This window comes from Python bivittatus, unplaced genomic scaffold (genome assembly GCF_059951505.1).
Source record: "Python bivittatus isolate LINGU-HERP-01145 unplaced genomic scaffold, Pbiv_v1 ctg000340_np1212, whole genome shotgun sequence".
NCBI classification, from domain to species: domain Eukaryota; kingdom Metazoa; phylum Chordata; class Lepidosauria; order Squamata; family Pythonidae; genus Python; species Python bivittatus.
The window spans coordinates 11731535-11753789 of NW_028277056.1; the positions used below are offsets into that span (position 1 = coordinate 11731535).

Sequence of the window (22255 nt, forward strand, 5' to 3'; positions counted from 1 at the left end):
ACCCACATATCCCTCTGGAATAGTATCCCTCCAGGGATCCTTATGGCTCCCACCCTCCAGTTGTTCCAGAAGTCTTTGAAAAACTGGCTTTTCTCCCAGCTTGGAGTTAGAGTGGTTATTAGCCCTGATAATTATTTTTTGGGGGTAGGGGGTGTTGTTTTGTCCAGGCATGCATGGTTCTTTCTCTATCTTATTGTTACAGTATTGTGTCTTGCTCTTGAGATGTAAGCCGCCCAATGAATCCAATGAAATAATATTTGTTTTGGAAGTGCAAATGGGTCCAGTCAGTTAAAAATGGAACAAAATCTCCAGCCGCCTCTGTCTGGTACTGAGAGGCAAACTACCTCCAAATGTGGCGGTCCCATTTAGCTGTCACAGCCAGCAGGTATTTGCAGATCCAGCCTGTGTGACTTTGATTACCCTTTTTGGTCTGACCTGAATCTGTTGCCCAGAAAGCAGAGACCGGGTGTGTAGAGGAAGGTTTATTTTCACTTTATCCACACTATTTAATCCAAAGCATTATTCATTAAAGGACCTTGGTCACATCTCCAGAAGAATGAGAAGAGATGACCTGAGGAACTATGGCCCATGAGATATAGGATGCAAAGTCAAGGGATGCAGAGTCATATCCAGTCCTGGAAAAGTTTAAATGTATTTAATTGGACTTAAACTAAATCAAATTAAATTTACTCATCAACTTGGCCAGCTTGTTTCTCTGCCTTAGAGTATATTTCCCCAGGATGCAAAATGTGGTTGTCCCCAGAAACCTGTGTACCCCACATGTAGATGTAGTAGTTAAGTTTATTACTATAACCAAAGCTCATAACACAAGTTTAATGTATATAAAATACAGCAAAAAAAAAAAAGCTCAAATGCAAATAAAATTACACCAAATAGAAATGTCTGTCTAGAGTTATAGCAGGGTTATGGCCATCTAAACTCTGGCTAAAATCTACACCCTGGGCAGAGATCTAGAAAGTCTAACTGGTCCATATTTCATTCTAATTTTAATAAAAAATAAAGATGACCACTTGATAACCAATATAAGGAAAGACATCTACCAGCCCCCCCCGCCCCAAATCTGCTTCACAGTCTGAGAAGTTGTCAGTAATCTATTTGAATATGTTTCTCCTAATCCCGTCATAAAAGAGGCAAGTTAGGATATAATGTTTGACCTCTTCCACCAGTCCCTAACTTCAAGGGCAAAAATGCTGTTGTGTGGACACTTTATAGAATCTCCTTCTAGGAATACAGAGAGGTTTGTTTTGTTTTTAAGTAAGCTGGTGAATGACTTCCTTCTTTGGTGTATGTGTATGTGTGTACGTGTATTTAACACGAGGATATTTAACATGAGAATACCTAAGGGAGAACTTTCAGCATTGAACTAAGCCTATGTCTTGGCTAGTATCCTACTCAGGAGCCAGTTGAAGATCTTTTTCCTAACCCTAGATTTCAGTTCTTCTGGATAGGACAAGAAGTATATTTCTGCATTAAAAACCAATACATTTGTCTCATTTTATTGACCTAAGATTTAAGAAGGGAGTCATCTGGGAGGCTGTGGGTTTCGTAAAATATTTTAGCCGTGGTGTGTGTGGTGGTGGGGGTGTGACAAAGTTTGAGACGAATCCTGTCTCCATTCTTAAATTGTGTGGCAGGAGTATCCTGTGGAAGACTCAGGAAAATGTTTTTAGTTGGGCAACAACATTTCTGTACCCCAAATCTCTGACCCATACAAAAGTTACAGAATTGCTTTACCTTGTCTGGAATATTCTGAATGCAAAGGCAATTAATTGACCCCCCTATAAATACTTCAGAATATCCCACTGTGTTGGGCTGTTATTAACAATAAATTAAGATGCACTTTTCCAAATAATGATTCCTGGAAAGAAATACCCAAGTATTTAAAGGAGGGCCATTGTTTTATTAGCTCCTTGTTTTTGGTTCTGCTATGACCAAGGTCCACTATTTTGATTTCATCATCATTTAATCCTTTCTCACAGCCATTCTTCAAAGCCAAGTTTTGACACATAATATAAGTGGCATATCATCAGCATATCAAGATCATTACCTTATATCTATCAAGCAAAGGTGGCTGTGATTTTGTGGCCAGAATAGTATCATTAATATAAAAATTATACAGGATGGGAGCCAATAACAATCTGCTGTTGACTCATCATCAACTACCCTTATGGTCAGAATGCAGTTCCATCAATAACCTGAAAATCTATCTGTCCATATTGGTTCACTTAGGCCAGTGTTATCCAAACTTGGCTACTTTAAGATGAGTGGACTTCAACTCCCAGAATTCCCCAGCCAGCATGGGGAATGGCTGGCTGGGGAATTCTGGGAGTTGAAGTGCACTCATCTTAAAGTGGCCAAGTTTGGACAACACTGACTTAGGCTTTTCTCACAATTTACATCTATTGACAAAATCAGAGATTGATGTAAGGTCAATAAATACAACATAAGAATGTTTTCTATGGCCACTAGTATATTATGGGATGTTCCAGCTAGCAGAGTCAGTGGCCAGGAAAGAAGGAAGTTGGTCAGGGAAGATGGGAGAGCGGTCAGAAAGATAGGAACCATAATTCAGCAAAATAGAGAGAATCATACCCCCAGACCAGACTTCACTGGGCTAAAGGCTCCAATTATTTGACATGGTAGAAGGCATCTCCTTATACTATCACAAGATGATGTGGGAGTTACTTTTTGTAAACAAATTCCTGCTTATCTCACCTGTATGTTATGGCACCATTATTTCTTTAGCTCATGATATTTCCATTTTTTTTCCCCTACGCTAAAGATTTATTTCACAACAGTTATTACCAAATAAACATGTTCTTCTTTTGCTGCAAGTATATTACGAATCCCTCTCTTTGAACAACAAAAAAGTCATTCTAACAACACAAAAAGGTTCACGGAGCACAGAACGTATTTTGCAATCGGTGACATTTCAAATCTCATTATTCCTAACCAGTATGCCCTTTCCGACATACTACCCATCATTATTTTTCTATATATCATTATTTCACCACATTGAAGGGAGGAGAGAGGGGGAAAATACCAATGCTAAAGATGGAGAAACAGCTCCCACTGAATTCAACTGCTGTTATGAGGAAATATGGGTAGGGTTCCAGCTGAGAGGTACAGTTAGAAGTTAGATCTCAGTTAGATGACCTGAGTCCCAGTGAAGGTCACTCGATGCTCCTAGATGCAGTCACTATCTCTCAGCCTAGCCTCCACCACAGAATTGCTTTGAGGATGTCATGGGAAGACATCTCATTATGCCACCCTGAGTTTCATAGGAGCAGGAGGAAACTTGGGATAAATACGTTCTACCCAAAGAATTACAGAAGGTATACAAAGAACCTCATGAATGTCAGTCAGCTTGAGAGGTTCTGGAGTAACCCCCATTTTAAGATTGGACAAACTTTTGAACTCTGAGCTTGCTGTATTTTTTACTTTCATTTGCCTACCTTTGATTGGCTTTGGTTTCAACAGAAAGTGATCCCAAGCCAGTAGGTGATTATTTAGCAAACCTAAGGCCAAGGATAAGCAGCTTAAGTTAAGAGAGTCACATCAAACTCCCAAATCTCTTTCACAGCTCCCAGAACACCTTTGGTAATAAGGTTTCTTCCTAGTTTGAAGCAGAAAATTCACAAAAACTGTAGAGTGAGTCCTAAAATAGGCTTACTTTAAAAACAAAAAATCAGCTCCAAAACCCCTCCCCTCCCCTTTAAGAAAAAAATGGTAAACTTGACCCACAGCTATGTGTGACACAGCCTTGCTCATTTTGCTGTTGCAGCCCTCCTTCAACATATGTTGAAAAAAGCCTACTTAATTGGCTCTTCAACCACAGCTCTGAAACCAGGCCAGAACATTTTGAGGTCAGCAATAGAGTGAGAAATGGTTTTTCTTTCTAAAGCACAGATGCATACAATAAAGGGCATCTGGGGGGTCAAAACAGTCAAGATGGCAGCTGCACAGTTAAGGTCCTGCCCCTTTTTACATGTGCTGCATGTGTGATACGCATTAAAAGAGGGCAGGGCTTCTATCATACAGTGCAATGATATGTGGGAATGACCTTGGGAGACGGGGAAGAGCTACTGCCGGGGGAATGATTGGATAAGAGGCAGCTGAGTCCTCAGAAGGAATGAGGACATAGCAAACATCTCAGAAGGGACCCTCTCTAATTTCTTGGGCGGTAAAGGCAAAGGGGGAGAAATGTGTTTTTAGACTTGCAAGATTGTATTAATGGAGCCTTACAATAAAGGAGAATTAGCGTATTAGTTCATCTGGGGATCAGAGGTCTTTTCTAAATTTTGAGGGGGATCTTATGCCTCTCTTTGGAAGAGAATTTAAGACTTGCAAGATTGATGTCAGCCTTGTGAGGTAGTCCAGACAAGAAGCACGCCCATATGAACTATTTCTACTTTAGTGTAAGGTTACATTAACACAATCTTGCAAGTCTGTGAGTACATTTTTCCCCATCACCTTTACAGCCCAAGAAACTAGGGAGGGTCCCTTCTGAGATGTTTGCCACGCCCCATTCCTGCTGTGGGCTAAGCTGCCTCTTATCCGACTGCTCCCCTGGCTGTGGCTTTTCTGTCTCCCAAGGTCATTCCCACATACCATTACTCACTCCGGTGGGAGGAAAAATGCTGGCGGCGCCTTGCAAAAAAGGAGTTGGGAGCAGTTGCCGGTAAGCGCGAAAAACCGTGCGCGCCCGAAAAGGGCGCGAAGCAACGGAAACCCCGCCTCCTGCGCTCGCCAGCTGGGCTCTGCCCTAGGAAGGGGGCTCTGGCAAACCACTTCCGAAAAACAGTTGCCTTGAAAACTGCAAGGACTCGTCCAAGCAGTCATTGCAGGGTCAGCAATGACTGAGCGCAGACAAAAAAAAAAAAACCCTCTTGACATCTTTGTACTTCACCCACAATTGCCTCTGCAAAGGACCCTTGGCCAGTCAAATGCACCTGTTAAACTGAATATCACAAATGCTCCTTTTTTAATACTTACAGTAAAAAAAAAAAATACAGTCGCAAGACAAGCTCACAGTTTTCTGGCCCAGCAGCCCCCTTCTTCTACCTAATGGTAGTTCTATCCCTAGCATTTCTGTATACTCTTACTTCATGCTAAATCTATCAAACTGAGTGACACTTACTTCTGAGTAAATGCACTTCAGTTCACACTGTGGAGCAACCAAAGAACGAATCTCAAATCCTTGGACGTTTGGTTAAATGTTTACCAGCCTGCTAAATAACACGCTCTTAACAAATATGCAAAAATGGAAAGGGAGATAAAAATCCATGTTTTAAAAAAAAGAAAAGATTATTTGAACTTGTGACTGTCTTCCCTCATGCAAGACAAGCTGCAAAAGGTTCCCTCTCTGCTTCTCTAGATGTCACCCCGACAGCTTATAAAAGAGGCAATTAGAATTCTGTAGCAATCACTGCAATTTTAAGGAAACTTTGAAAGGAAGGTGTTTAGTTCCTGCTGGCTGGGGAGATTGGAATCAAGCAAGTTGCGTGAATAGAAAATAAATGGTGGACGAGGCTGTGAAAAGATGGTAATGTGATGAGCTTTGTAGCTGAGCTTTTCTCTCAGCAGGCACAAGGACTCTAAGAGGAGTGAGAATGGAAGATACTTTATCCCCTGAAGTGAGCAGACAAGAGGTTTTTGAACAACCATTATCCACCAAAGTAAAGTCAGTCCAAGTTAGAGAGGAATGTCTCCCTCATATCAATACTGGCAATAAAGCTTTCCAGAACTAGTTGTGGGAAGCATGGAAAGCAGTTAAAAAGCAGAGGGAACATTTCAGAAATAAGAGAACTGTAAGGGGATTGCAGTTGAAGGCAAACTATTTACTGGACAACGCAGGAAGCTGGGTTGTGTCACATCTGATCACTGGTCCATCTAGCTCAGGGATGGTCAAATTGAGGCCCTGGGGACATTTGTGGCCCTTGAAATCTCCCCTTTCCCTAGAAACCGCCATTTTACAAGGAACCTTCATTCCATTTTTTTTTTTTTTTTTTACTTCCAAACCCATGTTAAAATATAGTATCAAGAGCATGAGTCCCAACGGTTTGGGGGCCAATGGACGCAACTGAAATTTTGAGGATGTTTTGTAGATACTATCGACAAAGCAGATCAGAATTCAGTATACAATATCTAGTGTTCTATAATGGAATGGAGCAGGATATAAATGCCATTAATAATAAGGAATATAATAGAATTGATAGCAGATTTTGCGCAAAGATAAATGTTTAAATGAATTTGGAGGATCCTGACTAGATAGAGTATTGAAAAACATTGAGGGAATAAGCTCAAGTTCCAAACATGAATCAAACAATAAATTTGGGTGCATCATTTCAATCTGAGAAGAGTATTATTTATTTTTATTTTTTTGAAAGATTAGATGAGATCTTCAGGTTAATTTAAGCAAATTTGCAATGTTTAACTGATGAATCAATTGTATTATTAATCAAATTAATTTAAACAGATATTTTTAGCAGTACATAAGCTAAATCAAGAATGATTGATTAGTAGATAGAATTGAATTACTAATAAAAAAATAAAACTTTAATGGAAGACAATTTGTCATCATGAAATCTTCATCATGTCTAGCTTCCTACATTGATTTTAAGGACAGCTAAGGTAGTATGGGAAATAAGGAAGATGACCTTGACAGAGATATGCAAACTCCATTGCCAAGGAAACAAGGGGTAGAATATATTCTAAGTCTAAAACCTCTAGATACCATAATGGAGGGGCTCAGATAGACACCTTTTTAATTCACTGACCTATAAGGTGGAGGAGGTAGCATAGAATAATCAGATGTGCAAGATTCTGTTGTTATAGCCAGTCTACGTAGTGGGACTGACAGGTAGATTAACTTAATTTTGATTTAGCAGAAAAGTGTACCAGTTCGGGGTGGGTGGGGGGGAGGACCATTTTGAAGAAAGCTGTAATGACAGGACTGAGCTGTATAGACTAGAAGCTTGGAAGTCTCAGACCTGGGACCTGAAGCAGTTTGGGCCTGTAAAGTGTACACTGCACACTATATACTGGCTTGGTAGTTACTGCTGCCACAACCTATCTTCCAAGAGATGCTTTACCTGGAGTTCTCCTTCTAGACCCTGTAAATGAAAGAAATAGGGCCCCAAAACTTTGTCTGGCAAATTAACAGGAGAAAATAAGGAAAAAATGAAATAAATTCTTTAGTGCCACCTCCTGGTCTTTTAGCGCTGAGGTGTGTGGCTAGGGAAATCAGACCTTCTTTCTCTCACCTTTGGGAGATAGATAGATAGATAGATAGATAGATAGATAGATAGATAGATAGATAGATAGATAGATAGATTTATTTATTTATTTATTTATTTATTTATTTATTTCTCGTATGGCACATTCACATTGCAATTCAGTAGAATAAAAACACAAGAGATAAAATACAAATATAAAATATATAATATAAAAATTATAAACATATGCCTAGATTACAAATATAATTTTTTTACTTCATTTGTCATAGATAAACATTCCCACAAGAGGTATATAAAATCAAACTTTACTTTAAAAAAAAATGAAAAGAAAGAATGTGAAATCACCTTTTAGTTTTCACATGCAAAAATATATGGTGAGGTAGGAGTTAAAAATGTAGTGCTGTGCAAATCACAGATAGTGTTTTAAAAGAACATTCTGTAGAAAAATATTAAGGAAAATATAACGCTCTGGGTAGACCATAAAATGCTCTAGTCTGCTCATAATTAGAGGAACTTTTGCTGTAAAAGAAATTCCAAAGGACAGAAAGCACACAATTGTTGTGTTTGTATAGAGAAGATCTATACCAAATAGATATACCAAAGACAAAGTAGTAAGGGGCACACAGTTACCAAAATTAAATGTAATGCATAATTTCTAGATTTACTTGTTGTTTGTTTTTTAGAAAGATCTGATGACTGAAGCTTAAAGCCTTTGCTTGCTTTTCTAGACCTTTTCCAGCTTCATGTAGATTTTCCTTTCATCAGGTTTGGACAGGACATGGCTCTTCTCCTTTTCCTAGCCACAATATTAAGCTTCAGCCTTTGTTCTAAGGGGACCAAACCTTTGTTTTCTTTTTTCCATTCAGCCTAAAGATTGGAGTTTCCCTAACGATGTTGTCCCAAGCCTGCCTTAGTTGGGGAGATCCTGTTCGAAACATAGCCATGCATATTCCCTATTTCAGAAGCAAGCTGTCATTATGAATGCAGAGTAGCATCGTAACAGAGGCGTTCCCCTCCTTCGCTGACCAAAGGAAAAATGCACTTTTTGGATGTTCTGATATCGTTATGCATCATCTAAAAGCAAAGCATTAGATACAGTAATGGGGGGAGCTAAAGTTCTCACACCTCTCTATCCTGCTAGTTTTCAACAAAGGGTGTGTGTAGGTTCATAGATGGCCAGGTATGTTTCCTAGCATCTGTTGGCAAAGTTTGTGCGTTCATGCACGCCGATGTGCGTTTGTGCATAAGAGTGTTCCCCCTCCTCAGGATTCAGAAGATTATCCACCCCTTATTTACACTAACCGTGGCAATACTTGAGAGGGACTGTTTTAGTACATTTTTATAAGTTACCGGATTTTGAACTTAAAGCAAAGAAAACTATGCGTTTACCCATTTTGAGCGGGTTTATGAGTGTGTGGATTTTGTTTTCCATTTTATGTTGTTCTCTTTTTCTCTTGGTTTGGTGCCACCTTTTGATTTTTATGCTTTAGATTCGATACCTTCAGGGAGGTCCCTGGGGAGGTCAAAAAACTCAAGATGGCAGGCACAACTGTACAATCAAAGTACTGCCCTCTCTTTAAGCACTTTATATACGTGACACAGGTAAAAAGAGGCAGGGCCTCAATCACAAGAGCATGGCTGCCATCTTGACCCCATTCCAAGGCCATTGGGTACCTTGAACCATTTTAGTTGGTGCTATAGTTTCATTCTTCAGTTTTATTCTGGCTTGAAGGATGGAATAACTTCTGCTTATTCATTGTTTATTTTTGCCATGCTACATCCTTCAAATTCTTGAACGTTGTCTGCCTTTAGAGGTTATTGTCAGCTCAGTTTCCTCTTGATTAATGACAGAGACATGAGAACAGCAAGAAATGTCCTTATCAATTAAAAAAAAACCCTGCTGAGTATGTTATAATTTTGAGGATGAAATTCACACAGCATTTTATAAGCCTCCACTTGGGCTCTTGGTATATGTGTACAATATATATATAGTCTGTATTAAAGTTTATGAAGGATGTAGAGGTAATAGAAAATCCTCACCAGAAAAGCTTTAGGAAATGACTTCCTGTAAAAGTCATTTAAATTTACAGATGTTCCTTGTGGTGCAAAAAGCCTTGTGATCTTTATAGGTTTTGCTTTTCATTAAAAAAGAAAATCCTGCTCAGCTAAAGTCAGTTGCTGGTCAGGATGCCCATAGGTGCCCTCTCAGGGAGGGGACTTATGAAATATGGGACAAGGCACAACACCCACAATTAAACATTGCAATGCAAGTATATAAGATGGGGTTTGCACCATGATATCACTGTGCACGTATCATCATTCTGACTCAGTCTCAACATGTTGTAGATGTCTATGTGCTAAGTTCTTCCCATCTCCAGAATAATCTTCTGCCCATTAAAGATCACTTTCCCATTCTGATTTTGCCATGGACCAAACACTGGTTCCCCAGGAGACCATATTTGTCCTAGATGTTTGAGGTGCAGATTTCTAATCTCAGGTCACTTCCTAACTAGACAATGAAATCAGCTTCAGCTTTCACATTATTTATTTGTTAGATTTATATCCTGAGTTTCATTCAAGAGCCCAAGGTGGCTACCTTGTGAGGTAGACCAGGCAGGAAACATGGCCAGATGAGGTAATTCTACTTTATTGTAAAGTTACATTAACAGAATCTTGCAAGTCTGAAAGTACAAATCTCCCCAATCCTCTTTACTGCCCAAGAAACTAGGGAGGGTCTCTTCTGAGCCACTTGCCCCACCCACATTCCTGCTGTGGGCTAAGTTGCCTTGGCTGCATCTCTTCACCCTGTCTCCCAAGGTCATTCCCACATACCATTACAGTGTCATACATAACACTTCCTCCTGCTGTTGCTTTCCATTATAGCAACCTTGTGTGTTAGATTGGACTGAAAGAGTGACTGGCCCAAACTAACCAAGTGAACCCCCATGGCTGCGAGAGAACAACTACTTGATCCCCACTACTTGTCCAACAATTAACCACTACACCTAACTGTCTTTTTAGTGCACCAAACTGGGGGAAAATGTACAGAGTCTCAGTATACTGTAGCAGCAGCCTAGATCAATGGTGGACAATCTGCAGGCCTCCATGCATTCCTGAATTTCATGCCAATCCTCAATTTGGTGCCCTCCAGAAATGTTCTGACTTTCCACTTTCAGTGGGAATTCTGGAAGTCCAAACCCAGCATGTCTGAGGAGCATCATGTTGCAGAAGCTGGTCTGAGGTATTCTTATCTTAATTCTTTAGACTTTTCCCTACTCTTATTTGATAGTTCTCTGTATATCATACTGGTCACCACTCATGCATTAGCCAGAGAAAACATTTAGCACTGAAATTATAACATTTTTTTCATTTCATTTTTCTGATAAATAAAATAACTCTTTCATGGTTTGGGTGAAGCTAAAGAGTAGAACTGGGCTTCATTCAGTTCACTAACCCCTGTTTTCCACTGTAGCTCCTGTTTTCCAAGATTCATTCAGCAGAAAACCATTGAATTATAGCAGTGCAATTTCCCTCTTTTAATTTTCTTCTTAAAACAGAAAAAACTCAAATCCAACTTCATTTTAAACAAATGGGGAAATATTCCAACCCTGATCCGTGGTTTCACTGCTTTGCTCCCTGTCATCGTCAGCCCTACAAGGTAGACTAAGAAACCAAAGCCATATAGGTCAGCACTACTTTTATTGTAACAGCTATAGCGACCAAATCTTGCAAGTCTGAAAGTGCTTCCCCTTCCCTCACTTGATTGTCCCGTGAACTAGGGAGGTGCTTGTCTGAGATGTTTTCTCAAGTTCTTTTCTTGGCCTGGGCTCAAGCCCTGCTTATCTGACCATGCCTTGGTAGTGGCTGTTCCTCCTGTCCTTCAAGGCCATTCCCTATATCCTCTACAGCCACCCTCAACTTCTGAAAAAAAAGGGGGGGGGATTTTGCTCATCCCTGTCCTTGAGAGAAAAGGTGGGATTTTGTTGTTGCCTTCCTTCTCTGACATAGGCTGAATCAGGTAGATTTTTTAAAAGAAGAAAAAGTCCTTCCTTAAGCTTTTTATTTAAAAAATGTGTAAATTCTTACTTCGTTTGACCTTGAGTTGGGCAACATGGAGTGTACTCAAGTTTAGAAATGGAAACCAAACTCAGAAAGTATCTCTTGATTAGCACTGTGCATCATAATGATCCTTATATACACACATATGGACACAAGTATTACACCTCACTGTGCTTCCTGCAGTGATAAACATTTTGCAATTAATGAACTGTCAGATTCCAAGTCCTTAAAAAGAAATATGTTAGACTTTCTGTGTACACTAAAAGCATAACATTCCTTGGTCTGTTGATTCATTGGCATGAATACTCCTACCCCATCAGAAATTTATCAAATAAAAAAAATATACTACCTTATGCTCTTGGCTTGGCCAGAATCCTTCGGCTTAGCCTCTAGTTTTCTATATGCAGAGGATTTGTTTGTAGGAATCACTTGAATTCTCACCTACAAATTAAAAACTAAACCAGGTAAATTTTTGCCAACTCAATTAAATCTAGACCAGATATTTTTTTTAAAAAAATGGCATCACTTTCTATGGGTATATGTAATACAGTTTGGCAAATACTCAAGAAGCATTATTTTGCATGACTTCTCTGGTTTGCATACATGAGTTATACACCTGCACAAACCCTGATCAGAATGAAAGAGTTAGAAGGACCTTTGTGGCCACCACCTTCAACTCTGTTGTCTGTGCAGGAATCCAAATGCAAGTATTCCAGACAGATGGCTGTCTAGCTTCTGTTTGAGCACATCCTGTGAAGGGAGCCCACCACTTATTATTAATTGATTCCACTTTTGAATGGCATTCACTGTTAGGAAGCATTGCCTAATATTCATCTGGATCCTACCTTCCTGTTACTTCAATTCATTATTCCATGTCCTGAACTGAGCAAGAGGGACAAGTTCTGACCTTCAGTGAGACATACTTTCAGATATTTGAAGAATGTGGTCATATAGCCCCTCAGTTTTCTCTTCTGAAAGCTATGCCTCCAGTTCCTCCAATCTTTCTTTATAAGAATTAGTTTCTTGTTCCCCGATCATTTCCATTGCCTTTGTCTGAATGTGTTCCAATCTCTCCGTGTCCTTCTTAAACTGTGGTGTCTAAAACTGGACACTGTACTTGAGATGGGTTTTGAGCAAAGGAGAATTGAGTGGAAATATTACTTCCATGATTTCAGAATTTTCTGGTATTTACACAATTCTTGCCAGGATTCCTGCCTTCTATGAATACTATGGCATCACTGTGACAGGTTTTGGCTGGCACAACACAATGGCATCCAAATACTTAAGAATCCAATAACTCCTGCTAAGTAGTTTATATTGTAGAAAAGTCATAAAGCCATAATGAAAGAATTCCAACAATTAAAGTTTCAGGTACAAAACTTATTTTGGTAAACAGTTTGGTCTCAGAGTCTCTCTCTCTCTCTCTCTCTCTCTCTCCCCCCCCCCACCTTGGCCAGCCTATACAACACACCAGTTGGGCTCCACTTCTGGAAAGGGAGAGACCCTGTTTCCATCTGGCCCTTGTTTAAAAAATGGTCTGATGGGTTATCATGTTGTCATTCTGTGACTTTGTGAGAATTAACTCTCACAGATCATGCATGGCTCATGCTAAATCTCCTCAGTTCATTTTTGATTACCACAGCAATAGATTGTGAGCCCATATTGGTCTTAAAATATTCCTTCTTCTTCCTTCGTCCATTTCTCTTAAAATATTTGTTCATTTTCCTTTATCTATTTTATTTTATTAATTTAATTTAATCATTTATTTTTGGTTTTCCCACTGAAGAGGTTTGAATAAGGTCTTACTGTTCGTCTTCTTTGTAAGCCTTCTGGTCTTGATCTTATGGCTCCAATGGCCCCATCTTGTAGGTCCCAGCACTAGGGAAACAAATTTCCCCTCTTGAATGGGCATAGTCTTTGTTTTTTTCTGTCTAAAGATAAGTCTCTTATAAGCACTTCCAAGTGTCTACTAAACAGGTGACATACAGGATACAGACATACATCCTGTTTGCCACTATTTGAGGACTGGTTCTTACAGAAACAAACTCTGAAACTATTAAAGGTCCTTTGTCATCTTCTAAAGTTTTGTGGGAACTCTCATCTCTTCTCAAGTGCTTTTATGCTCCATGTTTCCTATGGGGGTACCTCTACCATACTGCTGCTAGCATCAAGGGAAATCACTGTGTGGTGTGCTGCTAAATGTTTAAAACTGACTCAACCAGCTCCATTGCCACATCACTAGCTGCAGAACACCTGACTGGTGCACTAGGCATGGAGGCTCACCTCTGCTGTCAACTAACTTACAGAATTCCAAAAAATTTAACAATCACCTCTCACAAGCTGGTGTGAGCCAGCTCCAGCACACAAGTGAAATCCCTTAATAAACAACATAGCCTTCTAAAAGGCCTATCCAGTCAGGGCAAAAAGAAGGGGGACAAAAAGAGATAAAAACCCTGTGGTGTCCCTGCTATCAGCTCTGTCACCTGTGAGTCCTTCTCCACATTAGTTGTCTCCATCTCCACTACCATTGGTTCCACGTTGTTCGATTGACTGATGAGGACCATCCGTCTCATTTGGGTCAATTCCTTTTGTTTGATGTCAAGGAACCTCAACATTATTTCTTGGTTCCACTGTACTGGAACTGAGATGATCCAGTAGAAGCTGAGCCTGGGGGAACAGGCACATGGGACACAAGGAGGATAGGACACCTACTATCATTTCTCTAAATTCTAGAAGATTCCAAAGAGGCTCCACGCAGGCAAATTTGCAGATGACCACTCAGAGAATTCCAGTTATCAGTTAGTAATCAATTTTTCTTTTTTCCTTTCTTCAAACATGAGAAATTCAACACATTATTTTTCAGATTTGGAAAAGTTCCCTGTAGTATTACTTTGAATCTGACAAGTCGTTAATTGCAAAATTGCTTTTCAGGTTTCAAGAGCCATGTTGATACATTTATCAAAACAGGAAAAAAAAATCGTAGTATAGAACAGAGCTAATAATTTGAATAGGGCTAAAAGAGAGCTGAATAAGTTACATTTATAACTGAACTGCAGCCTAACATGGAATTGCTGATCATTTAACTGTGGATGGTACCATGGAAATAAATAATGCAAGATCAGGAGAGAAATAATAAAATCCATATATTTTTCAAAGTTTTTCTTTCTTATTTCAACTTAACATTATACCATTACAGAGGAGAGGCGGATATGGATTTTTACTAGCTTGAAAGTAGCTTAGGTTCTGCTTTTGCAAAAAGCTGCTAATACACCAATTCCCACAGTGACAGTGTTTGATGGTTTCAAGCCAAGATCTTGTATTTTGTTCTGTCTGGCTCTGTTGACCTCCCATTTTATATTGATTATTTTGTTGGTTAACTGCTGTGTTGGTTTATTTAGTCGGTACTTCCCACATATTTTCTTTTCACTCTTGTAAAAAAAAAAAAGATGAAATTGTTGGTTCTGAATCATCACAAAAATGAGAGAGAGAGAGAGAGAGAGAGAGAGAGAGAGAGAGAGAGACTCTTTAGGCATATAGTCATTTTGACTGATCTTAGAACTTTAGGGTAGACAACTTCCCCACTCTACAAAGCAGAATAACTATTTTTTCCCCCGTGATGTGGCCAACCTACCTGAATGGCGTCCCACTGGAGATCTGCTTGTCTCCAACATTACTGGCCTTCTGGAAGAAATTGAAAACAGAGCTCTTCTGGAGGGCTTTGGGGATCTGATGCCCTGTATGGTTTTGAGATGGTTTAATGCCTTGTAAGATTTTTTTTAATTACTATTATTGTGTTTTGCTTACTACTGCGTGTCACTGAGACTCTGCTTTGATTGCAGCAGTATATAAATGTAATTAATAAAGTCAATCAATAAACAAGCATACAAACCTTTAATTAAATTCACAACATAGTCAGTCGCCTTTCCTTTCTTGACTTACTCCTGAGTAGTAGAGGCTGATCCAAATAAGTAGGTAGAATTGTCCAGGTACTCTTACCTAGAGCACATGCATATTCTCTAACATTTTTTCTTCCATCTAAAACAGAGTTAGGTGAGAGCCCCTGTGAGCCCCTATGCAACCAACAAAGCCTCCTTTTGCATCTGCTGGTAGTTGTTGCCACTAAATTTATATACCCTTTTAACACAGACATGTAGGGGAGGGAAAGAAAGGGCAAGTGGCAAAGCACACCTTATAGTGCAAAAAAATGTGATTAACGCATTTGCATCAGACATCAGCCTGTATGCATGTAAGGGTGGAATTTGCATCATTATGTTATCTTACAGGTCGTCATTTTGACATAATCTCAGTTTGCTACAGCCGTATATGAATCTGGCATCCTGCAAAGCAAATTTGCATCATTTGGGGTATATGTGTTATTTTCTGCAAAGCTTCTGGGGCCCATTTAGGCCCCATAAGCAATCTTGGGGGGGAGGGGGAGGCAGATGACTGAAAGCCAGTTCTTCTTTGCCTGGGTTGGGGGAGAACCAGGAACCAGGTCATCTGGAACAGTGTTTCTCAGCCTTGGCAACTTGAAGATGTGTGGACTTCAACTCCCAGAATTCCCCAGCCAACATGCTGACTGGGGAATTCTGGGAGTTGAAGTCTGCACATCTTCAAGCTGCCAAGGTTGAGAAACACTAATCTGGAATAATAGAGAGTATTCTGGGAGCTAAAGGGGATGGACAATCTTATCTTGAGTAAACAGGTGTTTTTTAGAGCTATGGAAAACCTGTCATGAATCTGAAAGATCATTCTATTTTATGAGTAAAATGGCTGTTTCAAGCATGAGGCTCTCCTGAGGACTCCACAATGTCCACTTCAAACCCTAAATAGGATCTTCAAATTTGAGGAAGTTTAAGGTCAAATCATTAGGGAACTGCACATCCCTAATGTTTTTTGAGTGACTGTGTTGAGAGCCAGCTCATGAGTAGGCTCATGAGTAGGCAATCTTCTTCTCATGGCAGCTATTTTGTGGAAAGGCCTGCATAATATCAACATTTCCATCACTAGCTCAAATGTTTGTAAAATAAATATATTGTTTATATCCTACTTACTTTCTGATAGCATGAATGGAATTCCCAAAGGATCTTTAATCAAAGTGACTAAGCCAGTTTAGATTCAACCATGTTACAGGTAGTCCATGGGTTAAGAACTCCCGGTTTACAGACGATCCATAGTTAAGAACAGAGCCTTTTGTAGCAAAATTCGAGTAAAATACACAACGATTTGAGTTAAATACAGAATGGATTGAGTTAATTACACAATACTACTTATACAGTATTATACAAGAATACTGTTCTGGCTTAAATACAAATTCGACTTAAGGACAGACCTTGGGAACAGAACTTGTTCTTAAATGAGGGACTACATGTACAGCCTTCAGACCTTGCTGTGATTTTAAAAAAAAAATTGAATTGAGTTTCCTATAAAAATAATAATGCATTTTTATAAAGAATTGATTTAAATGCACCTTAGGGAGTGTTTCTTCATACCAGAAATGGAACGGGCTTGATTAGTACACAATCAAAAGATTAAAAATGCCTGTCTTAAAACACATTGTCAAACTCACATCATTTGGATTTCAGTTGTTTTCATAATTTACCCAAACTTGCATCATGGCAATGTAGCCAGGCAAATAACAAAGTGCAAAGCTAACCAGAACTGGGCTAGTGAAGAAGGTTAATTTAATCTACATCTGAGAAGCCAAATTTAAACCTTAGTTTCTAATAAGTTCACATAATAGTTTGCTGGCCCCAAACAAGCCGTAGTTAGTTGTCATATGTAGCTTCAAGCTTGCAATTAAATTCAATCCAACTATGCAAACCATGACATGGTTAGACCATAGTACATAAACCCACTTTCTTAACATGTGTCCAGGAAGAGCTAGAGGAGGAAAATGAATTGATCCAATGCTCCATTTACTCTTTAACCTCCCCTTCCCATATTCTGCCCATTCTGAAGTTATTGTTTTACTTGGCCTTAAAAATATAGTCAAAGAATAAAGAATTACAAAAATATATGGAGCATGTAACTTTACTGTCAGATGTTAGGACAACAGAAAATTACCTGTTGAAAGACCAGATATCTAGAAGTTGTTGGGAGGCGCCTAGACTGACTGACTGACTGACTGACTGACTGACTGACTGACTGACTGACTGACTGACTGACTGACTGACTGACTGACTGAATGAATGAAATGCAGTAGTGAGGTATGGCTGTAGCTTCAATTACATGTTAAATAATTAGAAAAATGTATAGTATACAAATCAAGTAGATGTTCTCTCTTGCTATGCTACTTGATATTTGTGACTACACAATAAATGTTTGCTAGAATCTCTGTCCTTGCGCTGTGAGATTAAGGTCAACTCCACCATGAACAGACTGAGAGCCCTTATCCATTCCAACTCATTCAGATCTTTCACCCTCATCCTTACCCTTTAAGCACTGGTAGGTAGATGCAAAGTAAAAAGGAGAAAGATTGTGCTTCTGGAGAAATCTCACTTTTGCATAAGTCTTTCTAGGACTTGCATTAAAAAAAAAACAGTTAACCATATAGTTGCATTACACAGTTGACAATGGGATGGGGAAGGAAAATAGGTTAGCCCCAAACTAACCCTCTCTAAATTAATTGTGGGGAGTAAAGTGACTGGGCTGGAATTTTCACATATCCCAAACCAGATCTGTGTGTCTTGCAAACAAGGCCATTGTTTGTTATTTTATTAGTTTATGTGTACAGTCATAGACCAAAAATGGAGTTAAGATACATAACTCTCATTGTTTTTCCAAAGAGAGACATTGACAACTGTAAACTGAACTGTCACTGTCCTACCACCTCAAACCTTTACAATTTTATTCCCATCTTGCATATCCACAAATTAAATCTCCTAGGTGGATACTTTTTTAATGGGATGTTATTCCCATTAAGGGAAATCTACAAAGCAAGCCTACATTCCCTTAAAGAATAATAATTAAAATGTTATTTCACAGCTTATTGTAGTCTCAGAGCAGTTTATTATAATAACCTATAACCAAAATTAATAACATATTAAAATAACAGTTGAAAAATCAGTTTTAAGTCAATCTTAAAAGCTATTTAGGGATAAAGGTGTCTTTGAAACCTTTTTGACTGCTAGCAAGGTGGTCACATCTCTCACTTTGATGCGGAGTGAATGCTAGAGAAAGGGATGAATATAGAAAAGACTGCAGCTGTCTCAAGAAAGGGTTCTATATTGGACAGCCAGCATTTGATTCATCCCTTGGAGGTGAATGCCTGGTATTCCCTGTCCTAACATATAGCTATAAGAATAAAGTTATATATAAAGTTATATAAGAAAAGGCCACGGAAGGAATTATAGTAGGGTGGATGATATATGTGGATGTGCAACATATTTTGAGTTCTAAGCATCTCAAATTTGAACCACCCTGCTTTGAGTTCAGATCTCCCCATTTTGAGGTTCAAAAGTTTTGTCTTCAACTCTAAACAGGGCGTTTGAGGTGGTTCACTGTTTTGTTCACATTTATTTATATTCCATTCAACTTTTTACTAGTTATGCTCTGCACAGTTCTAACCTTTTTTTGATGCTATTGTTACTCTTTCCACTTCAGGTTACAGTAACAGATGGAGGGGTCTCTCCCAAGCAGTCTACAGTATGGCTCGTGGTCCAGGTTCTGGATGAAAATGATAACAAGCCTCAGTTCCCAGAGAAAGTCTATCAGATCAAGTTGCCAGAGAGGGACCGAAAGAAGAGAGGGGAGCCCATATACCGAGCCTTTGCCTTTGACAAGGATGAAGGCCCCAATGCTGAGATTTCCTATAGCATTGTGGATGGAAATGAAGATGGCAAGTTCTTCATTGACCCAAAGACTGGAATGGTTTCTTCACGAAAGCAGTTCACTGCAGGGAGCTATGATATCTTAACTGTAAGCATTCATTACTCAAATAAGCCCATGCTTTACTTCCCTGTTTTAAGAGCAGTTTTATTGTTTTTAAGTTGCTTTATATAAGTTCATTCAGTCAGAAAGCTTCCTCAAGCATTTCATGAGGGAAGGCATCTGCTCACAGTTCACAACAAATGGATTAAAAATGGGTCCTCCAACTTCTCAAAAGTAAATATAGGGTGTTGTTTGTTTGTCCTTGCTTCCTCCCTCTCTCCTTCTTCCCTCCTTCCTCCCTCCCTCCCTCCCTCTCTCCCCTCTCCTTCTTTCCCTCCCTCTCTCCCCTCTCCTTCTTTCCCTCCCTCCCTGCCTTCCTCTTTCCCTACTTCTTTTCTTCTTCCTTCCTTCCTCCCTCCCTTCCTCCCTCTCCCTTCCTTCCTTCCTCCTGCCTTCCCGTCCTCTTTTCCCTCCCTCCCTCCTTCCGTCCTCCTTCCTTCCTTCCTTCCTTCCTTCCTTCCTTCCTTCCTTCCTTCCTTCCTTCCTTGCTTGCTTGCTTGCTTGCTTGCTTGCATGGAAATATCATTCCCAACTTCACTCTTGTAAGGAATGTGGGGATTTCTGAAAATATTCTTGGCTATGCCAGTACAGCTTTCCATTATGCAACTTTTTCATAGATGTTTAATTTTTAAGAAATCTGTATTAAAAATGCGTGGTATGGAAATGAAACTCCATTGGGTAGCAATGGGAATAACTGTAATCACAGCTAAGCATATGAGATGGTCGAGGGCTTTTCTGTCTTCTCTTTACATTTTAAGTACCCTATATCTCAAAAGTGGCATGTAGCGCTTCATTGAGAAATACTTCCCAAGTCACCCATGTGACCGTCATTGCACAAAACAGTTCCTGGAATGGCCGTATTTGTTCTTGAGTAGTCTTAAATTGAAAGCTTCATGCTTGGGCATCCCTTCCTGGATGTAGGAATGTAGCCATATCATGTGATCATATGACCATTCAAGGGAGGACAGGTGGGAAGAAGAAATCTTGAGGATGAGCATAGTGCAATTCTAAGCATGTGGTACATTTAAAAGTAACAAGAATAAGAGAATTGGCCACTGTGTACATTTATAAGTGATTCCACCACCACTCATTTACTCTTTTTTTTTTTTTTTCCTTTTCTTTTCTTTCTTGGAGAACACAAAGCCAGACTTTGTTTGTGGAAAGTATTTGGCTGCCATGAATTCTGCTTGAAGCAGATTGCCAAAATTTGCTCCCAGTAGAATCCATGGCCAAATTCTTGGACGTGCTTTGTATGGACTTGGCAAAAATAAGGAGCAGCAATCTCCAGTGGAGTAGGCTTGCCACTCTGCTGCATCCCAAGCAATAGGGAACCTTGAAGCACACTCAGAAGTACTAGTTCTATCTTTATTGTAAGGCTACATTAACAGAATCTTGCAAGTCTGAAAGGACATTTCTCCCCCCTCACCTTTACAGTCCAAGAAACTAGGGAGAGCCCCTCCTGAGATGTTTGCCATGCCCCCATTCCTTCTGCAGACTCAGGTGCCTCTTATCTGACCATTGTCTAGTCTTCAGCTCTTCCACCTGTCTCCCAAGGTCATTCCCACATACCATTACAGAGCCACGTAATTATGAATGCATGAGTTATTGTGAATGGATGAAGAAATTATTAACTACAGAGGTTTCTGCTGTAATAAATATATATGTCTTCAAGAAGAAGATTCTTAATTGCTGTCACCATTGTTTACATATTTGAAGCTTCCTTAGTTACTGAGTTGCTTAGTGCCACGACTGGAAAGTCTGTGTAACTTCCCTCCCTTTGTCCTGACTTGGAGTTAGGAAGACTCCTTTGTTCTTTGGTTCAAGGTTGATTATATTAATATATGAATCCAACTCATTTCTTGTGAGTCAGGCATCTTTCTATTTCAGTTCCTTTTGATTGGAAACCCAAGGATTGGTTATACAGCTTGTATAGATGCAACAGTGGGCAAATTATCTGACTTTACTCAGTAGGTGCTTCCTTTCCTATGAATAAGGCAGCTGAAAGTCTTGGGTTGCTTGAATCAGATAGCACACATTTTCATTAGCAACAGCTTTCTTGCCTGAACCCTCAAATTAAGAACTGGATTTTCAACTAAGTTGAATTCAGGTATCTCCATTCAAATCAAATGTATGTAAGACTCCGTATTGTCTGACTCTTACTGAATATAAAAATACTTGGCAGGGTGGCCTATACATGAAAGATTAATTGGAATCCGCCTTCTTTGTTATTGGAAGGAATTCATAGGGCTTGGAAAAGATTCAATGGAGGAGGAACTTAATTGGATGGCAAACAGTGAAGGGTTGAGTGGGCACAGGTATCTGGTGGTGTGCCACGCAGGTTGATAGCATGCTTCCTTTGGCACATCTGATTTAAAAGCCATAACAGTGGTTGCATGGTGGCAGCAAATTACAGTATAAGCAGGTGGCTTTTCACAACTCACTCTGCAGCGAATAAACTTTGCTTCTTGGGAACTAGTTTAATGGAAAGCAACAGACTGTTTGCACAAAGTGCTTAACCATGTCTGATGAATACAGGTAGTCCCCAGGTTAAGAATGCCCAGGTTACAGATGACCCATAGTGAAGAACAGAGCCTATTGTAGCAAAGTTTGAGTTAAATACACAATGGTTCAAGTTCATTACACAAGGCTACTTATGCAGTATTATACAATAATACTGTTCTGGCTTACATACAAATTTGACTTAAGGACAGACCTTGGGAACGGAACTCATTCTTAAACTGGGGACTACCTGTACTTAGTTGCTGTTTCACACAACATGTGAAGTGTGACAGGTGTTGACCTTGATTAGGGTTTTCAGGGGTTTTTCCCTAAACTAGTGAATTGTGTAAACCTGGCCTATTTATGAGTTTAAGGTTGAGTATGCTATATGAACCCCCAAAATGGGTTATTTCAAACTTAAACGTGATGTAAAGAAGTTTAGTGCAGATCTGTCCTCCAGCCTTGATTCCCATAAAGATTCAACCTTTAAACAAGTTTTTGGTTTA

General features: G+C 39.5%; 1 protein-coding gene across 3 annotated transcripts in view; it reads left to right on the forward strand.

Moving 5' to 3' along the window:
• The window catches only part of FAT3 (FAT atypical cadherin 3), a 477600-nt gene that overhangs the window by 323376 nt on the left and 131969 nt on the right, over window positions 1-22255 (forward strand). For all 3 annotated transcript variants that reach the window (XM_088140551.1, XM_088140550.1, XM_088140552.1), the window contains exon 5: window positions 18924-19238. In XM_088140551.1, the coding sequence (XP_087996677.1) occupies window positions 18924-19238 (315 nt within the window). The remainder of the gene's footprint in view (window positions 1-18923; window positions 19239-22255) is intronic.